Source organism: Falco naumanni, chromosome 6, assembly GCF_017639655.2.
Source record: "Falco naumanni isolate bFalNau1 chromosome 6, bFalNau1.pat, whole genome shotgun sequence".
NCBI classification, from domain to species: Eukaryota; Metazoa; Chordata; class Aves; order Falconiformes; family Falconidae; genus Falco; species Falco naumanni.
In genome coordinates this window covers 66,446,117-66,468,819 of record NC_054059.1, presented here as the reverse complement: position 1 = coordinate 66,468,819, position 22,703 = coordinate 66,446,117, and the positions used below count along the sequence as shown (strand labels likewise).

Sequence of the window (22,703 nt, the reverse complement as noted above, 5' to 3'; positions counted from 1 at the left end):
CCAGGCAGCCAGCTGAACAGGTTTCCATTCTTGACACCACAAACACAAAGTGATGTGGGTGGGTGTCACATTCCAAGCAACATCATGTTTAGGGTTCAGTAGATTACATCACTCAATAGTATATGACTTTTCATTTAATACACTTGTTCAGCTATTCGTATTAAAGGTGTTTCAGCGTGCAGACAGGATTTGCTGAAAGCTGGTCTGTCCTGTAAAGATCCAATCCTGCAAACGTATGCAGACATACGTTTTTTAATTTGGGGAGTAGTCCCCAAGAGTTTAGTGAAAGTCTTGCGGGGTATGGTTTTTCATATAGTTAAGGATTTCCAGCATTAGGCCTCGAACAGGTATCTTTTTTGTAGGAGTTCCAGTCTAGCAATGTGCATCAAGTTGAATTTTATTCCATGAGGTATTTTTGGTAATATTCTGTTCTGTGTAAACAGGGTCAGACAGTATGATGTCTCACATATTATCAGGACCCTGTTTCTCGATTCAGTTGAGGCTAGCTCTAAAATAATCTGCATGACACGCAAACACTTGCTACCTCTCCTTGTCGTGCACTAAGGGTTTAAACTCTATGGAAGTGTCCCTTAGTAGTCCTCCTTTGTGAAGGATGAAAACGAGGGCATACCCATGCCACGGATTACTTCCTCAGCCTGAGACCTGTCCTCTCCCCACTGGCTATGTGGAATACCAATGAGCACCTTTTGGTTTGTGTAAGAGGCAAAAGAGCATTATTTTTAATCCACTTGAGATGGAAACCTGCCACATCTGCATGTGTGCCAAAAGCCTCAGCGCCATCAGGAACCGACCCTACAGCGTCAGCCCTGGACCTGACTGTTGTTGCAGAGTGCAGAGACGTGCCCTGCGTTGCCAGCTCCTCGTGGGGAATGCTCCCATCCAGCTCACTCATTTTTTAAAAATGCAAAAAAAATCAAACCCCAAAATTCTGCTTTTTCTTAGAGTCCCACAAACTGTATACCAGAGAGAAACGGCTCAGGGAAGGGAGCTGACAGCTAAACATGCCAGACACCGCAGGAGCCATCCACCCCCTCTTCAGCGTAACGGGAAGCATCCTGTCAGTAACACTCTCCGCATCTGGGCTTTTCTTGAATTAATTATCTGTAAACGGTGACGGCCTTATCCTGCTGGGAGCCTGTGATTCCTTTTCGGCATTTACGGCTGTGCTTGATAGGAGAGTTGTGATGGTCAAAGCTCATCAGACAAAAAGCACCACAGCATCAGAGCTCCAGCCTCAAGTCTATTAGGGCTGCTCCCTCTAGTGGGAAAAAGTACTTTAGCTGCAAAAAGACCTTTTTTACCCTATTTTATTTTTCTTTTTAAAACTTTCTTTTTCTCCCCCCCCCCCCTTTTTTTTTTCTTTTTAAGTGAAGAATTCAAGTTTTCCAGATAGTGCAAGACGTGGGGCAGTTCCCATCAGACAACAGGTGACCAAATGCCACGCTTTTCCAGCCCTTGAGCGCTGGTGGTGGAGCTGGAGCCCAGCTGATGTGGGTCAGTGGTTACTCCTCCAAGGCTGACCCGTGGCAAGTGAGGGACTCTTGGTTAGTCTTCCAGCAGTCCTCAGCATATGCTGTAGCTGTGTTTGTTTTTGATTTCCCACTTCTGATTACAAAAATAGGACTTACTATAATCATAATAATATTAATGATACAAAATAATTATTGTAATTATATACTTTTTGGCAAATTATTAACACAAAGCAGCCCGAAAGACCCCATTGGATTAAAAAAAGGTGACAATGCACAAATGGCAAAAAAGACAAAGTCTTTGTTAAAAAAGAAGGAAAAGCAACCTGCAAATGAATGCATTGCTGTAAGGCAACATGTTACCTTTCGTTTTCCATCTGGATTTAGGTCAGATTCTGTTGGTGTTCATGAAATTGTTAGAACTTGGCTTGCTTGAGCTTATCAATGTGGTAACACAGTTTCAGCGCAGGTCCCAGTTTCAGCCCCAGGTATTTCATGATCATGTCACTTTTCAGCAGCAGCAAAGCATTGCCATCAATCTCCTGGTTTCAAAAGAGAGAAAAAGAATCAAAATCTTAACTACCTTCCAGTGCTGTGTCCTGAGACATTAAACAAGGTAAAGCAGAAGCAGCCTATCTTTTAGTACAGCTAGCTGAAATGTCATCCATTTTGAAATTTCATTTAAAAAATTGAAAATTGAGGTATGATAGGAAGAAGCTCTAAAGGAGGGTTTAATCAAATACTATTTTTTATTCTTAAAGGATCTATAACGTTTGTCTAGGTATTCAATTATTTGAATATGATATATTCATTATCATATAATATATCGAATATAATATATTCAATAATTAAACCACAAGGATTTTTTTAAAAAATCAGAGTTGCTCTAAGCCCAATTCTGAGAAAAGCCAGTCATCCTTGAGAGAAAGGAGTGATGGAGGGAGAAAGGATGTGGCCTCATGAACTGCTAATAGTGCATCTCTGAATCTCAGTTCCAGCTTTGTCCGTGGCTATCTGCATGTTTCACGTATTTCCAGTACACTTACATCCAGTGATATATATATAAAGATATATATTTCTTGTTCTTAAATTTAAGTCAGTAGTAACTTGTTGATTTCCTTGCATTTATTAATAGCATTTGTCCAAATTTAATTTAATACTTGTGTAATTGGAGGAAATTGCCACCAAGTCTAGTTGTTTATCCCAGACCTGTTGGCTTGAAAACCTTTTGAAATTACAAAGTGCAGTACTGAGCACAAAGTAGCACGGGTGTACAGAGAAACAGATTCTGTTTTACTATGGACTGTAAACCACAGAAGCTTTCAGCTACATTGTCCTTCCCTGGATCCCGAGCTCGTCTGGTTTTTCCTGACTGTATTAGTGGATCTGCTAAAAAACCTACCCATCCCCACAGTCTCCACCACACTTACATACTTGGACCACCACAGCTAAAACATCACGAGTGCTATCTATGTGTGCGTACACATATATACACACATACACACACACACACACACATACTAATGCTTTATATATTGTATTCTATGATTTTGATGGTCAGATCTTCCTCTGTGATCCATTACCTACTAATTAAGCAATACTATAGATCCTAATTTGCCCTGATCATTATTATTCCATTCAGTAGGTGATTTAGTTGATGAGCAGTTAAGGTCACTTTCTGATTAACTCAATCAATTAACGCTCATCATTTTGCAACCCCCACTCTATCCATAATAGAAACCCTCTTCACCTTCTCCCTCTCCTTCGCACTATTTTAAGGAATCTAAAGGAAAGCATTACATGTAAATAATATTTGCTTAAGAAAGAAAAGAAGCACCCTGTAACTCTGGTGCCGTAGGGTAAAAACACTGTCAAGGGTTTGGTGTGGAGGCAGCTGTTTCTAAATGTTGAGTTCAGCATTTTATTATTTCCTTTATTATTACTGTGTAGGGGTCAAAATTAGACTCCATGCCAAGAGTATGCCAGAGGGAGCATTCATATCCAATTAAATATCCCATATTAGCCATGTCCCTGTGCATACTGTTGGCTTGACTTCTATACAGTATTACTGTGTCAGCCCTTTAAAAAATAATTTTAAAAAGAAGGATTCTATAGTACGGTCCCCAAATTTGCAATAGCCCCGCCAAGAAGATCTTGAACCAGGTTTGGAGCTGGTAAAATTCAGTGTCATCAGTGCAATTAACTTGTTTCACATGGGTTGGGATATGGCCCACTGCAAGTTAGAATATTGCAGGAGATCATTGCCATCTTCCTGCAAGGGGATGGACACAGCAAATGTATAAGCTGCGAAGTCATGATACGGTGAGTACAAACATACAGTTTCTACCTGCCAGAATAAATATCACTGTGTTTGTGCCAGCTTCTTGGAGCACTTGTTCTGAGGATACTGTTCAAAAAGCAGAGTAGCCCCTAAACAAGCCCTGTGCCACGCAAACAAGAGTTGCATCTGGTGGTGGATGTCCCCCAGGATGAGGCTTTTAATGAGAAAGATGAAAGTCCCCATTTTCATGGGTGTTCACGCACTTAATTCTGAGTAAAATCAAAGACTTCAGGATCTATTTCTTGCTTGGGATAAATACAGAGATAGGTATATATACACACACACGTGTGTGTGTGTGTGTCTGTCTGTCTGTCTGTCTGTGTCTGTCTGTGTGTGTGTGTGTCTCCCTTCTTTTGTATTCTGAAGTCTCATGAACAGAAAACAGCCCTGGTAAGGCTGCAGCAGGACTGCAGCGAGTTGCAGCTCAGACTTTGAGGTCAGTGCTCAAACACTGGAGATGAAGGTCTAGAGAAAGATGCGTGCTCATAAGTCTGATGTCTAGCACTGGTGGAGACAGGTTGCTATTTGAATAAATTGGATTAATTATGTCAGACTCAAAGGTTTTTGTCTCCTTCATACATGCATTTGCCAATCACTGGCCATAATTAAACTGTCAGACCATAACACTGCTTCAATCCCTTCCAGCTTGAGCTTTCTACTTGCTAATTCCCTGTGTAACTCTTTCCCTTCCTCCATTTGCCTTCCTCCCAGTCTTCCTACCAAGTCTTTCTTGCTGAGAGAGCACAGCATGGGGCTGTCACGCAGTGCCGCTACGAGGTCCCTGCCGGGCTGATAGCTCCTTTACACGAAGCCAAAAGATCTATCAGCTACAGGCTGGCTTCTCCTTGGCACACAGCCCTGCCAAGGGAGCAGGGAACAGTGGAGGGGAGGCAGTAGGCAGTTTCACGGTCTTTGACGGACACTCAGGAGCTGCCTGCGACAGAGCTCCTTGGGTGTCTTGGCAAGAAGAAAAGCTTCTTCTCCTGGTGAGAAGAGCAGAGACAGAGCCAGGTCATCCTGCAACACCTGTTGCAGCAGTGGAGGACGTGGCTGTACCTCCTTACTGCACAATGGGAGAGCCCGCTCTGGGGACTGCGGTCAACGCCCAAATGGCTTAATATGGCAGCAGGAGAGCATGCTGCCTGCATGCAGTCCATCTCCCCCAGACCCTTCGTCCTGGTGGTCCCACCACCCTTTCCCTTCCAGTGTTACAGCTCAGATAAGCTGATTGCCAAAGCAACAATTTCAGGTGATAGCTGGGTCTTGTCAATGACAGTAAGTGCTTCTAAGTATTCTAAGTAAATTATACACCTGCTTCACAGAAAGATTGAACATACAGGAAGATATGGCTAAGGTTAATGGACTAATCACTTGTCTTTCACCCCTGGGGTCTCCGTGCTAATCAGATGAGACTTGAAAGCTGAAAAATTGCAGGCACATATATAACTCAAAGGCATAATTGAATTGAGTTGTGTGGTAATCTTACCCAGGTTCTTACACCTATGGCATATTTTACAAGGAAACCAATGATAAGTAGAGCCCATGGGTGCCGGGTGTTCAACAAAGGATGACAGGGACAGTCTTTAGTAGCAATTTAGCTTGATCTTTTTGGTCACAGAGCAGCTGTAGTATCATGGTATGCTCCAGTGCAGCTGGCCCATGACTGCCTGAAGCATGTCACTGCCCCATTGCTAGATAAAAGCATGTTGTGTCATCCTTTGCTACAAGTGGAAACTAGGTAAAACCGATGCTTTTGCACTGTACATATTTACAAGATTAACTTTACATATTTCTTTTCTTTGGGAATTATCTGTATGCCTTAGACCATGGCAATTCTCTCTCCCTTGCATGAAGAGATTTCTCTTGATGCATAGCCCTTTCTGATAGTCTCAAAAACTCATGCTGAAGCAAGTGCCTTTAAATCTGAAGGTGGCTTTCCTATCTGCCCGGTTACCCACATGGCCGATGTAGGCCATGTTTTCATTATCAGGTTATAAGGCAGATCTGACTTCTGTGTAGAAGGCAGTGAAAGTAGGCTGGTCCTAGCAGTAGGTCCTAGCACCACTGTGCCTGCTCTGTTATTCTCATCCCACTGGCCTGTCTGTAGAACAGCAGATGGCCTCAATAGCTGCCTAGGGTAAGCAGACAGCAAGGCCAGTGTTCATCAGTGCTCCTCAGCCACCTCTTCTCAGTATCTAGAAACTGCATCCAGGATATAGCTGGAAGTCCATCCGTTGTCTCCCTTAGCTCTTGTCGGCAGCCCCACATTCCCACCTGTCCCTGCTGGCACACTGGCAAGGAGTGGGACCTGGTGATCAAGCTCTCTCACCTGCTTTGCAACCTGAGGTGCTGTTCAGGAGTCAGGTCTGGGGAGCTCTTCTCCTTTAGACCTAGGTCCAGGCACTTACATCCAAAGCTATGACCTCCAGCTGAACACAAGCGAGTCACTTTTAGAGTAAAATCCATGTTCATAGCCAGACTGAATTGATCAAGTAGAGATGGAGGAGGAGGAGGAAGCTGAAGATGCTATTAGACGCATTGGTGCCAACTCCATATACAGCAGCAGAACAAGAAACTCCAAATCAGATGTGTGTTTACAGTCTTCCCCTTTACTAATCAAGGATAATATCATTTCCAGCACTGGAGATTGCCTAGCAAAAACAGCTATCATATTCTCCAGTGAGTCAGCAGGTCTGTTAAATTTGGTTATGTAGTTACATAATACTGAGGGGAAAAAGATTAAAAGCCTGGCTGTTTTGGGTTTCTCCTGCTAAATATCCAGAGACACATGAAGTATGCTCTTCAGAGAAGAATCATAGGTATCTGGGGAAAAAATTGTCATTGAAATGAGGCTGTTTTGTGCCAATCTGACAATGAAAAATGAGCACCAGATCCTCAGTGCTCTTAGGCTTGGCATAGAAACAGTTTACACTGGTATAGTTGGAAACAAATAGTGAGCATTTTCTAAAGACTTTGTTAGGGCATCCCTGCTGAAGGATAAATTAGAATAGAATAGAATAGGATAGGATAGAATAGAATAGAATAGAATAGAATAGAATAGAATAGAATAGAATAGAATAGAATAGAATAGAATAGAATAGAATAGAATAGAATAGAATAGAATAGAATAGAATAGAATAGAATAGAATAGAATAGAATAGAATAGAATAGGAGTAGTACAGCACAGCATAGCATAGAATAGAATAGAAATTTCAGTTAGAAGGGAGCTACAATGATCATCTAGTCCATGACCACTTCAGGGCTGACCAGAAGTTAAAGCATGTTACTAAGCATGTTATCCAAATGCCTTTTAAATACTGAGAGGCTTGGGGCATTGACCACCTCTCCAGGAAGCCTGTTCCAGCGTTTGACCAACTTCTTGAGTGGTAAGTGAACGTTTCTTCAGCCAAACCCCCTCAGCAGAGCTGAACTCCTTGCAGGACCCTGTGTTCAGCCTGGCTGAGAACAAACACTGCCTAAAGCCTCCAAAGGCAGCTGAAGGGGTGTGTATGAGGTGTACTGTCTACCTCTTGCGACTGCCCATACACTTGGCTTAAATTACCCAGAAGTGGCAAGGGCAGCCTTCTACATACGTGTTTTCTGAAGAGCTCCACGTGGGGACCTAAAGCTTGAGGGTCAGCATCCTTGACAAACCAAACCACATCATCCACTGTCCAGGTCAAAGGATTCTTGCTTGATGGCCGAGCCGTGTCTTGTCGTTCTGGTGAAGGACTTGAGGCTATTGGTACAAAAAGAGCCCACAACAGCGCATTAAAATGGCACACAATAGTTTCCTTGGTTTGTGAGTGTGCATGGGTAGGGGGGACCTCACTGCAGTGTTGGATGTTTGATCTGTGTGTGCAAGTATCAGCCTGAGATGGTGGGGTGGGGAGAGAAGGGGACTTGGAGCAGTTTCTGATCTGACTGCTTATCGGGAGACATGATCCCAGCTGGCAAATTGCATTAAAAAACATGAAACCCTCAGGTTCCTGCTGGGGAAGGAAAAATGTGCCAGCTGCCAGGCTCTTAAACTGAGCTGCCTCTGCTGTCTGCTCTGCAAGCAGTGGGGATCTTGGCTCAAGAAGACACCACCCTCCCACCTGGAGAGAAAGTGCTTCAGCACTAAACAAAGGAGCTTGCCATTGAATGCAAAGGGTAGAAGATAAAATCAGGATTTAGCAAATAGGGTTTTTTTCTTCTCATTCAGATATTTAGACTTATCTTAGAGCTTAAAGGAAGGTTTCCAGTTCGTATCCTCCTAATCTTAGGTTCTCAGGAAAACGATGGTCCCCAATGAATGCCTATTTGGAAAGCTACTAAAACACGCAAAGATGAACATTACACATGCGACTTTTTAATGGTACAAGCCCTGGATGATTTAAGGTCACTTCAGCTTGCTGTAGCCTTAAATCAAGTGAATAAAGGCACATTGGAATGAAAGTGCATTTATGTTTTTATTCTTCGTCTCTGCAGAATTATAAATCTCAGCCTCCATGTGAATATAATTTGCACCCCCACTTATGCTGCTTCACTATTACAAGAACTATATTATGCTAGGTTATAGGAAAGCTGTTTAAGTTTGTTTATACCCACACCAAGCAAAGTTTTCATTAGCAGGTGGCAGCACACAGATGTATAAAATGTGACTTGTCCTGCTCACCTCTCTCTGTTAAGGCCCATTTTTTAATGAGAGAGGTGCAAATGGCAAGCAAGCAGACACTGCAGAAGGCAAAAAAGGAAACAGAAGAGTGCAAGTAGAGAGGGAGCACAGATACCTAAACTGGAGCCTGGAGAAGCCCCAGGTAGACAAGAGGACAGTCAGAGTTGCTAAGGAGAGAAGGTCTGAACTCTCCAGAGAAATACCGAGCTTATGGAGACAGATTAAATGTGTGAGAATCCCTATGCATGACTTAAAACATGATCTTAATGCGTGTGAGCAAATGTAGTGGGCTGCGTTTGTGGCTTGTGTAGACTGTCGTTCCATTGACTTCAACAGAGCTGTGCTGATTTATATTAGCTGAGGCTCTGCCCCTATATGCCCAATAATGGCTTTATATGCACATTGGTCCTTTTTCCTTTGCCACCATGCTCATCTTACAGTATAATATAATGAGGTATATTTTGCAGTTACAAAAGATGAACTCCAGAAAGCAGCAGTGCTGTGAATGTGCAGATCTGGTCAATGGGCTTCATAATGGGATGTGATGTAAATATCATGATAATTAGACTCTCATTTGCTAAGTCACTGTTCTGGATATAAAGGACAAGGAATAGCCGCAGGTCCTCTTAATTAGACAGCAAGGATTGGTGTTCGTATGGACTCAGGCGACCCTGGGCTCTGCTCACAGAATAAATGCAATACACAATGGTACAGACACCATCTGGAGCCTTTGGCACGAAACGATGAAGACAAAGAGTGCAAAACAAACAGGTGTTGGCCAACCCCTGGACCATCAGTAACATTGAGTAACTTTGTCACGGACAAGTGGGAGAACTGAGACTTGTCTTGGAGGCAGAGGGGCGAGTATTTCTCCCCTGCCTGATTTGCTGATGGTCTGGATGCCAGCTGGTGCGTGGAGATATTGGGCACCTTGGCACCTCAAACCCAAGGTCAGGGAGAAAACCCAGGCTTTTGCAAACCAACCAGAAAACAGAGGGGGGGGGGGGGGGGGGGAGGGGAGGGATGGGGAGAGAAAGGTTTGGCTGTACCCAAGGGGTTGCAGAAGTTTCTGTGCTACGATCATAACATGGACAGGGGAGATTTGTACCACTACCGAGTATGTATCACATTTTTTCCCTTAAATTGGTATGAATGTAAGGAAAGCCCAGGGGGCTTAGCCTGGGATTCACACTCAACACAGAGAGAGCAGCCCCCAGCCCAATGAATCCTGCCCGCAACCCACTGCTTCCAGAAATGCCAGGAAAGGGCAAAGGGGAACAGAGACCCCCGAGAACAGTTGGGATCCTTCACAGGTATCAGAAATATCTGTGACGAAAGGAAGGGAGATGGGAAGAAAAGGTTGAAATGACAGGGGAATTCTATTCACTCCTTCACAATCTAGCAATCAATAGCATAAACCTGATTTTTTAAAGACAAATATATAAACGACCTTTCTAAAGAGACTACATGGCTAGAACTCTTCCAGGCCCTAGCAGCTGAAGATAACCCTTTCAAACCCCTACCTGAGTTATAATATAATAACATAAAAACAAGAATTGTGTGTAGATACTAAATCTTCAGAGATTGTTTCGTCTTTATTTACCTACCTAGAGTTGAATCTTGGATTCTCTGCTGCTTTTTCATGAATTAAGATGTGTTATTTCACTTGTGTGTAATGAGCTACATTTAAATGTTGTTAGTAAAACTGGGATGCCATCAGCTTACAGAAAAATATCTGGAACATAGTTTGTTGCTGGTGAGTCTGGAAACAATCTGTTTTTCTATATCTTTTAAAATGTATTTTGTTGTTTACTTGGCTTTTTAACATCATAGTTTACACATTTAAGTGTAATCTCCCCATTTACAAAAGAGAATAAAATAATTTCATGTCCACACAAAGGCCTGGGGTTTGCTTCAATAGCATCACTTTACTGAAAGATTATATTAAGCACAAAAGTGTTTGATGGCAGCAGGGCAAGTACTATACATTTTTTCTTATCTGAAGGTATTCACACTTAACCTAAGAATTAGATAAATGAGGAAGTCTCATGTCTCCCGGGTATCCTATGCCATCCTGTCATCAGAATTAATCAAGATGATAATGAATACTCAGATTACAAAGAGATGGGAGTGCTCGCGACCAATAATTATTTTTAGAGATCATAATCTAGGTCAAATCCAATTTCCTGTTTTTGACAGGTGGCAAAAATTTGTCAAATTAATGGAATGGGATATGGAAATTTAGGTAATCAGAGGGAAGCACTTCCCCCTCCTGCCTGAAGCGATGTCGGGGAAGGAGAGTGAAGAGGTTCTTCTGCAGGAAGAAGGTCTTGGAGCATCCCAGTAGAGACCACTGCCTGCACAGAAATGGCTGGAGATACCGGGTCAGTGGCCAAAACCCAGTGAATCTGATGGAAAGATGTGGCCTGGCTTGGTCTGAGCTCTCACCCCACACAGGCTTTTCTCTGCCCCCTGCCTCTGGCCTCAGGACCTTCCTGAGCAGGAGGACAGAGAGAGAGAAAGCCAACACCCAAACAGCTGCAGAGGCATGACAAGGAAATCTGATGCTAAAATGGAGTTAAACCTGTGAAGGAAGGAAAGATAAATAACAGACTCCCTAAATATGTTCTTGGCAAACAAACAGAGCCCAGAGGGAGTACGGTCATTGATAGATAAGAGTGGAAAGGGAGTGACAGATGAACTTTAATATTGCTGCAGGCCTAAATGATTTCTTTGCCTCAAGGGAAGGGGGTGGGAATGAAATTTTAAAAGGTTCTTTCTGATTGCACTGGAGCAGATAATAAGGAGCAGCAGATCTACTGAAACTAAGCAGAAGTAGCAGACCCTCAAAGGCGCAGAGAAATGGGAATTATTTTAAAAAAACAAACCATCTCCCACTATAAACAAGGACAAGAGGAAGGCTTTGTAGAAGACACTTTTCTAAATGTCTAAGGCATACCAAGCAGAAGAGGAGAGGAATCAGAAAAGTAGGTGTGTGGAAGAACACAATTACAGGGTATTTATGGGTGGGAGGGGGTTTGATGAGCCACAGTCAGTGGAGAGCTCTGCAAAGATTAGGCTTAGCATGTCAGTTTGCACTGGCAAGTGCTTGCAGGAGATGCTATGTACCACCTGGCTGGTGGCCTCAGCCCCACAGTGTGGCAGGGCAGAGTCCCTGCCCCCCCAGCATGGCAGCTGCTCCTGCTCCAGGCATGGCATACGCTGCGTAGGGGTGCAACATTGCAGGTGCTCCTTCGCCCAATGCAAGGGCAGCCCAGCATCCAGCTGCATGAGGTGTGGCGATGGGCTGGTGTTAAATATTTATTTGGGCTTTTCTTGCTTTGCCTCTCTTTTGCAGGGGGAAAAAGAAGGCAGCTCACTGAAAGCATCAAAACTTTCAGGCTGTAAATATCCTCAAAAATGAACAGACAGGCTGTGTTTGCCAAAGTAGTGGTACCCAGTGCTGAGCCCATGACACTGTCAGCAGCAACTTTGCCACTGCCTTGGGGAGGTGTTGGATCCAGCCCCCAGACAGTGCTTGCACCATTAATCTGGAAAAAGAGAAACTTCAAACCCTGCGCCCCTAAATGTTTTCAGGAAATAAATGCATTAGCAAGCAGGATTGCCTCTTTAACAAAGGCCCTCAGGTGATAATAATTAACTGCTAATACTGGATAATAAAATCTACATAAAAATAACAAGCTACAGGGCAAGGTTAAGGTTATTATATTGTGGTTGAACACGCAATTCTTCATACTTGGAATAAAGACTTTGTTATGTAAGCTGGCTTGGAAAGGTTTATGATGTCCTTGACTATTCCTTCCCTGATTTAAGAGCTTCAATTTGGCAAATGATGACAGGAAAGTGCATGTTTATCTGTTAGCAGCCCCAACTGGCTTTCTGAAATGAGTTGGGTTTTGGGTGGTTTTTTTTGGTTTTTGGGGGGGGGTTGTTTGGAATTTTTTAGCATAATCATGGAGAATTAGGCATCAAGCTTCCGATTGCATTAATGAGAGCTTTGAGGTTTAATCTCATCCATTCCGCTTGAAAGACATGTTCTGCTATGCACTGAGATATGTTTTATGGTTATGGTTTTTTCCATGATATTTGCCCACCATGATAAATAATGCAAGCTATTTTTCAAAACTATCCATAAATAAAGAGGATTGGTTTGAGGTTTCAGAGATAAATTCTTCTTTTTAATGAGTCCTGCCCATCTCTGCCTTGTAAGTATGCAAACTGAGGACAATAAGAACAGAGACTGGCATGCACCACTTACTCATCTTTGCTCACTTATGATTCAGCAGCATATAAATTATCCCTAGAAAGGGGAAAAACACAGCCGGAAGCATCATAGTGAGAGTGCAGATTCCAAAGACCTTTGCAAGAGAGATTTTGCAAAGACAGTAATCAAGCTTTAATGTGGCTGCACTAAGGCAGTTGCAGAAAGATGTGTATTTTAGAAGTCTGGAATTGCCAGCAAAAGTAGAAGCAGCATGGTGGGTGAAAGTGTGATAGCTGTGAAGAAATACAGTCTCTAATTTTAAGGAGGAACAGACAATGCTTTCTAGGACTCTGGTGGGAATTCCAGTGTTACAGAGCTGATGCTATTGCAAACGGAGTAGGAGATGAAACCAGGCTGTGACTGGAAACAGCACAGTTTCTTTAATGCTAGAGGTGATATTGTAATGAATCTGTGGGCACCTTGACTTCATGGATGTCACTGTGTTGCCCATCATAGCTACTGAAAACTGCCTGGCCATGTCTGAGAATAAATGCCTCTCCGCTGCCTCAGAGGACCCAGCTCCTGCCATGGGCTGTGGAAGACTCTCTGCTGGAGTCTCCAGAAAGCATCTGAGTGGATCAGAGAAAATGTGATGGATGGTGGTGTCACTAGCTCTTAGTGCTGCCCTGCTTTGGTGGAGCACAGGGGATTGCTGTCCCCCCCGTTAGAGACCTTGATTGCAAACCCATCTCTGTATGAGTTTGCCTGTACCTCTGTGGCAGACTCTAACCTACAATGGATGATACTGGGACTAATACATTGTCAATGATTATAAATAAGCAAATCAACCAATTCATAAGAATTTTCATGATGTTCCCTGCGTAACTGTCAGTTTGGGGGAGTCTTTACTGTGGAGCTGGCCAAATGTCCCAGAGGTCCCAGAGGAGCTAGTCTATGCAAGTGTCAAATGCTTGTTACATAAAAAATACTAAGCAGTTTTGGGGTGAGTCCTGTTACCCAAAAGTATTTTACGTAGCAGCTTAAAGTCACTTGTAACTTCTTCAGAGACACCCACATGTCGTGGACACCTGGTTCAAAAGCAATCTCTTCCATTTTTCTCCTCAAAGTGCTTTAATATGTTTTAAGTTAGAGAGATATAGGAACCAGCAAAGCCTATTGCATGGCGACTCAATGACTTTTGTGTACGTTCCATTCTGGAAAAAAAGATGTGCCATCTTTTAGGCTTTCATTTTGTAAAGACTGCAGGTTTTGTGGGATGTCATGACAAGCAAGATGGAGCTGTCTCCTGAAGCTTAGCTTCCTGTTCAGGACCATGCTGAGCCATGCATTTTCACAACATGTTGGCTGAGACTGGGAAACAGTGACATTCACAGCCAGAAACAAGAAGGGAAAGTAATGCAGCTGAGTGAGCTTTAGGAGCTCTGATTTTAAGCTTCAGTCCCTTGAATATAGTTTCAAACCCCTGACAGCAAGGCTTTTCTCCACACAACACATTCTTAAGCATGGGAATTTTGTGGATGGTGAAAATGCACAATGTATTCAATTAGCCACTGAGTGATGCACTGTGTGTGGCAGGAGGGGTCTTTATGAACCATCTTTATGAAGGGTTACTACATATGAATCCAGGTTCAGGGAGTCCTTGAGCCACAAATTTCTGAAGGTGGAGAGGTTAGTGGGGAAGCATCACCACCTCTGCACCTATCTCTTTCCTGGATGTGTGCTGCTGTGTCATGTTGGAGAGAGGCTATGCCTTTGCTTTGAACTGCTCTGACCATTGATTCCAAAGAGATAATTGATCCCAAGGAGAATTATAAAGATTTTCAATGCTAGCAAGCAACAACATTGTTAAACCTTGGCTCCTCACAGCTGCCATCCCAAAAGCTTGATGACAGGGTCCCAGTTCTGCTAGGAGGCTCTAAGGAAGTGGTGGGGGAGGGGAAAATGAATCCTGTGCGCAGTGAGCCCCTTGTCCTCCCAGCACCTGACTGTGCTGTCCTGGGAGGTGCTGGAGAAGGTCTGAAACAAAGTGGCTCTCATTTCTGTTTCTTTGTAACTGAGGCCCCCAGTTCCTAGTGACAATCTTTTGCAAGTGGTTTGCTGTAGTGTATTTCTATACTATCCGCTTTGCTTTGAGTAAAGTTGACTCTGCAAGTAAAGCAAAAACAATTATGAGAACCGAATGCTTCTCTGTGATCTGTATGATAGAGTATCACGGGGGTAAACCAGGGAAACAAGTGCGTGCAAATAATAGCAGAGTGAGTGATGGTTTTGGGTAGGTATTGAACATTTAAGAAGGCAACCTTAGATAAACAAATAAAGACTAGGATAAATACTGGTAATACATATTTTGGAAGAAAATATTCTAAAATATTAAATGATGAAAGTTCAGGAACAAGAAATACTGCAGGTGATGGGGAGGTGAGGGGTGTGAAAGGATTATGCAAAGATCTGTGGCTGCTGTGAAGAGGCTCTGGAGTGGCTACCAAGCAAGAATCACTTGCAGTTTCCAGGTGAAATGCAAGGGCAGAAAGACAGTGTAATGAGCTAATGGTCAGCAAAGGGGCTAGGGGAACCAGCAAGGCTTCTGCAAATATATCCCGATTAAAAAAAAAATAAAATGCTACAGTGACAGTAGATTCCATTAATAAATGACGAGGGGAGAGAAATTAATGACTTAAAAATGGCAAAGACACTCAACTCCTTTGTTAGATCTATCTTCAAGATGAAAAATGCATACATGAAGTTTGAATAATTAGTAAGGGGTGAAGACACTGTTGGAATTACTACTGATAAAGACCTGTTAATAGAGAACTTGGACAATGCAAACAAAGACACAGTTACCCAAAGTTCAGGGAATTAGCTAACCTGTTTGATGAACGAAGGTAATTTCTAAAGAAAAAAAAAATCATGGCTAATAGCAAATATAGCTAATGGGCATAGTGACTGACCGAGCAAACGTAAATCCTAGCAGGGTAACTGGATGAAAATACAAAGAGAGGGAAGAAGAAGGGTTATTAAATGCAATAGTTCCCATGGCATCCCTTGAATTTGCAGATAAACTTCTTGTGACTTTACTTCCTGAAGGATAAAAAAGCCTTGATCAGTGAGCTTGATGATTTCTAAAAATATGTTTTGCTGGGCGGTCTCTTTCAAGCAAAATCTGGCTTGGTTCATGATTAAAGGGGCAGGATGGCCCACACAGCTGGGAAGCAAAACCTTTTGCTAAAATTCTTTGAAGTAGGCACTAATACCTGGGTTTGCTCTGCATCTTATCATGTACACAGCTAGTGTCACACATATAACGGGTACCTGCCTGTAGGCAGTATCAGTCTTTAGGAAAAATGACTTATATATTAATATTTATATTTGTCAGTCGATAATAACAGTTGTGATTGCCACACAATTATACATAATACATATGTTTACATAATTAATAACAGCATTAGAAAACATTCACCTTTTTACTTAATGATGAACAGATTGATTTTGTGTTTACATAGGTTGCTATTTCTCCTAAATGGAAACATGAGTGGTCTGGATGGATGTCAACTCACTAATTTTCTGGGGAATTTGGGAGTGAGTTAAGACTCCAGCGTGGCACCAGCATAGCAGCACACATTGCTAAATGGAAGATGTTATATTACCACTTCTGTTTCCTTCAAGATAGGTCCCATTCCTCGTTGGACTGGAGGTCTGATGCCGCAGGCTGGTAGATGAGGACCCCCCTGAAGACATCTGAGCAGGACGATGGCTACAGGAGGAAGAGGAGCCTCCAGCAGGACGTCCATCTGCAGGAGTCTGCCGCATGGCGTACATGGAGCCCATGCAACCGAAGGCAGAATCGGCAGGATCCACGCTGTACCGTTTCATGTTCGCGGGGTCAACCAAGTAGTCCTCAGGTATGGCCGTTTCTGCTCGGGAAGACAAGACACAAAAGAAACATCAGTAAAACAGAACCAATTTTAATTCAGCCCTTGAAAAAATTATATATATTCTTTTGCCAAAAATCCCTTTTTTTGGCAAAAATGTAAACTCCATTTTCAACTTTCTGTACAGACAGCTGGCTCCAGGAAGGATCCTTGCTGAGAATTAATAAATAAGGAAGGGAAGCACAACCACTCAGAAGTCAGTACAGTCACAACAGGGAAACTATGGCTTGATGTGACTCATCTGTGTCAGCTTATAGCAATATTCTTCATAAAGTCCTGGGCCACTGACCGGTAGGTCCCATTTGCCTTACTCCTCAGATACCACCAAGGCTGGAGGACTGTGCAATTACTGTTTGCTCTGTCTTTCATTTAAAAACATGAAAGTTGAAAGGAAGAAGGCAGAGGAAGACAACTGGACAGGCAGTTTGTTGCATTTGTAATGCCTGGCAGCCAGTAGAAGGGAATGAAGGTAATAAACTAAAGTATTCTGGCTGCAATTACCAAAATTAATCAGAAAATATCCTCAGCTGCAGACATCCATCAGGCCCAGTATTCCACAAGGAGAAGAGGCTTGATGGCTGACAAGCATTCCCGAGGTTTATCATGGGCAGAGATGTGTGAGTCACTTAGACCCAGCTCAGGTTCAGGACACATGTGCCAGCATCATGGACCACTGCAAACCATTGCTCTGGTTCCTCTCCTCTGCATTGCATTTTGTGCACTGTGTAGGAGCTAAATACCTTGCTTTTCAGACACCCCCCCCAATAAACCAAATTTTGCACTTATAGACCTGTTTTAGACACTTATATTCCCCTTTGCTTGCAAGGTCTAACATACAGGCACGAAGCAGGTCTAGCCCCAGGTTTTGCAGTACACAGACTTGTTTTTCTAGTTCCCCTCAGACCTAGGTCCAGGTCCACCAGTCCCAGTCTCCTCCCAACAGGCCTCAATATCCAAGCTCCTTCCTACTTGCCTTTTTGTCTTCACAAAATATAATCAAAACTCTTCCTCCTCTTCATCCCCACCGCTGCTCTCCCTGCAAAACCAGCCCTCCCCTCACACAGCCCCAGGACCCTCTCCTCCACCAGCACCACCACCACTGGGATACAAGCAGAGCCCCTGGAAACCTCTCCGAGATCCAAACCTTCACATAACCCCTACAAATACAGGCAACCTGCTCTTCAGAGGTTCCCACTCTCACTGGATGAGATGAGGTGTTAACATCTGCCCCCAGAGTAGGAAGGTGCCTCCCATTGCCCCACAACATTTCTTTGAGCTGTTGAAAATGCCACTTTGCTCATCATGTGTACTGTCCCTCCAGAGACACCTGAGCAGGTTGAAGTTACCCCCATGGTTTCACACATCTCCTTCCCTGCCTGAACAACACCCACCTCCTGATGTATTGCGTAGCCTTATTGAGTAACAGAAAGAATTTATGCTGTAATTTATGCTACAAGACCCAAACCCATTGCTAGTAGGTGTTGAGGCTGTATATAATAGAATTTTCCTTTTAATTTTCATTTTTACTCTTTTTCTTTGAAAGAAAAACCTTGGCAGCTCTGTACAGTAGTTGATGTTAAACAAACATGATTTAGTTTGACAACTCAAATACTCAAGAGTTCTGCCATGCCAGCATCCTGGCTCGTGTGTCAAGCCACAGGACAGATTTTTGTTAGATGATTGCCTGACTTCATTTTCTTGCTGCTGTCTTTTAAAACTCTGTCCCATCTTGGGCCAAGGCTGGACTCGCCATAAGGCAAATATCGGATCTGAAGGACAGCTGTAAATGTGAAGTTTCCTCGCTGCTGGGTACTTGCCTTTCCAACTGCAAGTAACTTGCCGTTAGCAAGGCTTTTTTCCCTTAGATAATTTGGATCCTGTCAGTGTGCAGTCAGGTATCCTGCTGCTTTCTGCCAGAGATTTCTGAGATTGATTCTCACCCAAGTACAGACAGGGTACAATTCAATTGAATTCAATGGAGTTCAGCTAACGTGACACTAGCCTAAGAGAAATAAGAATCAGACATTCTGAACCTTTCTCCCTAACCTCCAACAGATGCCAAAATTGTATAGCAATTGAGCTAAATACCTTGCTTTTCAGACTCCTCCCAATAAACCAAAGAAAATCCAATCAAGCCTCCTCATTCAAAGGAATTTAATTACTGTGTAGAACACTTGCAATAAAAGGCTCTTACGCATAAAGAAGACAGCTCTTTCTGCAGCATTCTGCCTGCACCGCATGGAATAATTATGCCTCTTGTGAATCATTACCTCTTTATTCCAGGAAAAGAATTCTCTTTTAATATGATTACAATATGAAGAAGACACAGACTATCAAAACAACAAACAGCACATTAAAAGAGCCCTGCTAAATAAACAGCATACAGCTTTTATTACTATGGATATAAATTACTCCAAAATTTTTGAGTAGACACCAGGGATTTTTTGACTGATGTCAGACTCGCTCAGTAGTCTGTGTGAAATAAGACATGTGGGTGAAATCTCTCCGTGGAAGGACACCCATGAGTTGTGTACAAGACTAAGACGAGGAGTCAGACACTGTCAGTTCTGTTCGTAACCCTGCCTAAGACTGTTTTCTTCATTACATCAATTTATTCCACACGTCTCTGCTTTGGGCTCCAAAATGGGAGTAACGACACCTGTTGCCACAGACCAGGCAGGAGCCTCCTTTTATTAGTGTTTGAAACATGCCCCAGTGGAAGGCACTATGGGAATTTGAAAAGTCATATCCACGTCTTCATTGAACAGAGGGGAGCAGGGATCATCTCAAGCAGCCAGGTCTCTAAGCAAGCCTTTTCAGAGCTCCTGATCTTCAATTTGATCATCAGAGTCACCTCCTCCTGACCAAAAGAAGCTCTTGATGAAATGGAGGTTGCAGATTAGGAAAAAGGAGACTGTGCGTTCAAGTATGTGTGGTTACAGGTTTTTAATCATACAGTTTTCAAAGATGCTGGTCAGCTGGTCAGCTTCTGTGCTCCCTGCTGAGTGTGGGCTGCTTTGTAAAACTGCATGAGCTGGTGCACCTTGAGAAACCATGTCTCCATGAGCCCATGCCCTGCAACAGTCTGTCCACCCCCAGAAGAGACCCATATGTGGAAGGGAAGAGGCAGGCAGGCCCAGGGGACTTCCAGGGCACAGAGACATTCATTATACCCAGTGACACTTCAGGGCAGGAGAAGACATCTGCATTTTCTGACCCCCTTCGCAGCAGCAAAGAAGGAGGTGAAGGTGACCAGGGACAGTCTGTATGGGTTCACCAAGGATCAGTCACACCTGACCAACCTGATTGCCTTCTATTGTAAAGCAACTGGATTTGTGAGCAAAGGGAGAGCAGTGGATGCCATTTGCCTTGACTTCATCAAGGCTTTCAGCACCATCTCCCACCATAGTCTTGCATCCAAGTTAGAACTTTATGCCTGGGATGAGTGAGAAGCTGGTTTGATGATCAGGCTTAGTGGGTGGTAGTTAATATGTTATATGGAGGCCAGTAAAAAGTGGGGTACTGCAGGGGTCTAACCTGGCATCCAGGTTTGGTCTCTGAGATACCAGACAGCCATGGACAAATGGGGGAGTTTAGCAGAGGGCCATCAAGATGCCTGGGGCCTGGAGCACATGCCCTGTTAGGAGAGGCTGGGGGAACAGGGCTTGTTCAGCCTGGGGGAGAGGCAGCTTGTGGGTAGGAACCAGCAGCCCCACAGGACCCGTGGGGAGGTCTACAAGAAGATGAAGCCAGGCTATTCACAGTGGTGCACAGCAGGAGAACAAGACACAACAGGCAAAAACTAAAATGAAAACTTCAGACTGGAGACAAGGAGGAATCAGTTCCCCATGAGGGCAGTGGGGCGGTGGCAGAGGCTGCCGGGAGAGACCATACAGGCTCTGGCACTGGAGTTTTTCCAGACCCAGCTGGACAAAGCCCTGAGCAACCTGTTCTGACCCCATAGCTGACCCTGCTTTGGGCACGGGCTTGGGCCAGATCCCTCCTAGGGTCCCTTCACACCTGAATTGTCCTCTGATTCTATGACTGACATTGCCACTCCAAGAAGCAGCCACAGAGGGTGGGGGATGACTGTGGCAAGGGCTCATGTAAGGGGTCCAGGGCCCCCCCACAGTGGCACAGGAGGCAGCAGGATGGATGGGCTCCACTGTCCAAAAACTATAAAAGGCTGTGGAAGCTCGTTGTGTTGATATTTCTCCAGCTCCTTGTTTAGTTTGTATCACAGAGAAGCTGCATCAGTTGGGGCTCCATCAATGACATGTATGAAAATATCTGCATTTTGTAAGCTCCCAGAAGGCCTTGTAAAGTGTACGGCTTTCACAGCTACTAATCCCACTTCGGCCAATTAGGGGAAAACATGTTTTCTAAGACAATAGAAGAAAATATAACTCTCTATTGAGGTTTAAAATGCAACAGTTTCATAAATCTGTAGCTTAGCCCTTCTGCATTCTGTCGCACTTCTGTATTTTATTTTCTAGGTAGTCAGCAGAAGGGCACACACTAGTGAGAAATTAGTACACAATGTTTTAAAGCAGGATTTATGAGAAAGCTGCTTCAAGCCTTTGCTTTGAGCACAGTAGTCTCCGTAACAACTGTTCACCATCCTGAGATGCTCAAGCTGTCTTGGCATAGTTTTCCTTTTCATGAATGGTCCACAGGCAACTGGATTGAAAAGTCCAAGGCTGTTACATCCAGCACACCTTAAAATGCAGCAAAGGGAGGAAGGAAAAAAACAACTGCTTTCCTAATTTAAAAACGTGCATTTCTTTAGATGAGTTTCTTTAAAGTAGCAGCTTGTATGGTTCCTAGCCAAATTCCTGAAGATGGGTCAGTTGAGAGTTAAAACAGCATGAGAACCTGCAGTTCATCGCAGCTCTGCTGGAGACCTCTGGAGTAACCTTAGTCTGGTTATTCATCATCTCTGGACCCCAGTTCTCCATTAGGATGAAAAAAAAAACGCTTGTTTTTCTCTCACCTCTGTAAAAAGTCCTTTGCCTTAGTGATATCTGTGCCACTACCGTGTGCCACATTGAAGTATACTGCATGTGTGATGCAGAACACATACAGTGGACCTTTGGTAGCATCTGGGAATAGAGACACTCCAGAAAGACCAAAAAAGGTTGCCTCTGATTATGCATTAGGAAAGCAAATGAAAATCAATTTTAAGTTAAGCAGGAAATTAAGGAGAACATACACCCAGGAAAGATGATCCTTAGCTGACGTTTTCCTCAGCAGATCTAATCCCTCATTTTTTCTTCTTTATCTTAAAAAAAACACAAACATTCTGCTAAAATCTATCCTATAAGTAAAAGCTCTTTCTGCACTCCAAAGACACTCTAGTCTGCCTCCTCTCCTCCCAGGCCAAACACATCTTGTGCTGCTTTTCCCACCTGCTGGTACCCCCACATAATTTCTCACGTTAGATCCCTCTCTCCCTTTACCTGTTCCAGGGTCCCTTCCCTTATACAACCTACTTGCTCCTCCCCTTGTTCTTCACCATCATCTCTTCCTACTGCTCCTTCCATCATATTCCCACCATCCCAACCTTGCTGTAATGCTGCTTTACCACACCAGCAGAATCACCCTTTCCGTTTTGCCAGCTATTTTCCTGTCTCCTGGTTTCCCTCCTCCTGCATTGCTGACCTGCATAGCCATTTCTATCGCAGGCTGTTCCCCTTCCATCCATCTCACACTTTCATTCATCCAGCTTTCCCTTTCCTGATACCCCCATGGCTTTCTCTGGGTTTGTCCCCACGTTGTTGCTTGGACAGCAGAGCCCAGGGTCAGGGCAGTGAACTGGGACCAGGGTCCCCATATCCAGTCAACATGGCTTGTCCTGCACAGCCATGGAGTGGCTGCCTCCAGGTGAAGGTTGCATGGGGCACTGATGGAAACATGCACCCCTACATCTGAGCACACTGCACACTGATCCCCAAACCAGGGAGTGAGGTCCTCTTTTACACACCACTAGCTTCCTGAGACAACTGCCCTTCCTTCTAGGCCAATACTTCCATGTAAT

General features: G+C 43.7%; 1 protein-coding gene across 1 annotated transcript in view; it reads right to left on the bottom strand.

Annotated features, from left to right (window-relative positions):
* Window positions 1-1,906: 1,906 nt before the first annotated feature.
* The window catches only part of SCML4 (Scm polycomb group protein like 4), a 46,190-nt gene continuing 25,393 nt past the window's right edge, over window positions 1,907-22,703 (bottom strand). Inside the window, exons 5-7 of the mRNA XM_040597228.1 lie at window positions 16,385-16,651; window positions 7,425-7,570; window positions 1,907-2,032 (exon numbers count right to left, since the gene is read on the bottom strand). Of these exons, the coding sequence (XP_040453162.1) occupies window positions 1,907-2,032; window positions 7,425-7,570; window positions 16,385-16,651 (539 nt within the window). The remainder of the gene's footprint in view (window positions 2,033-7,424; window positions 7,571-16,384; window positions 16,652-22,703) is intronic.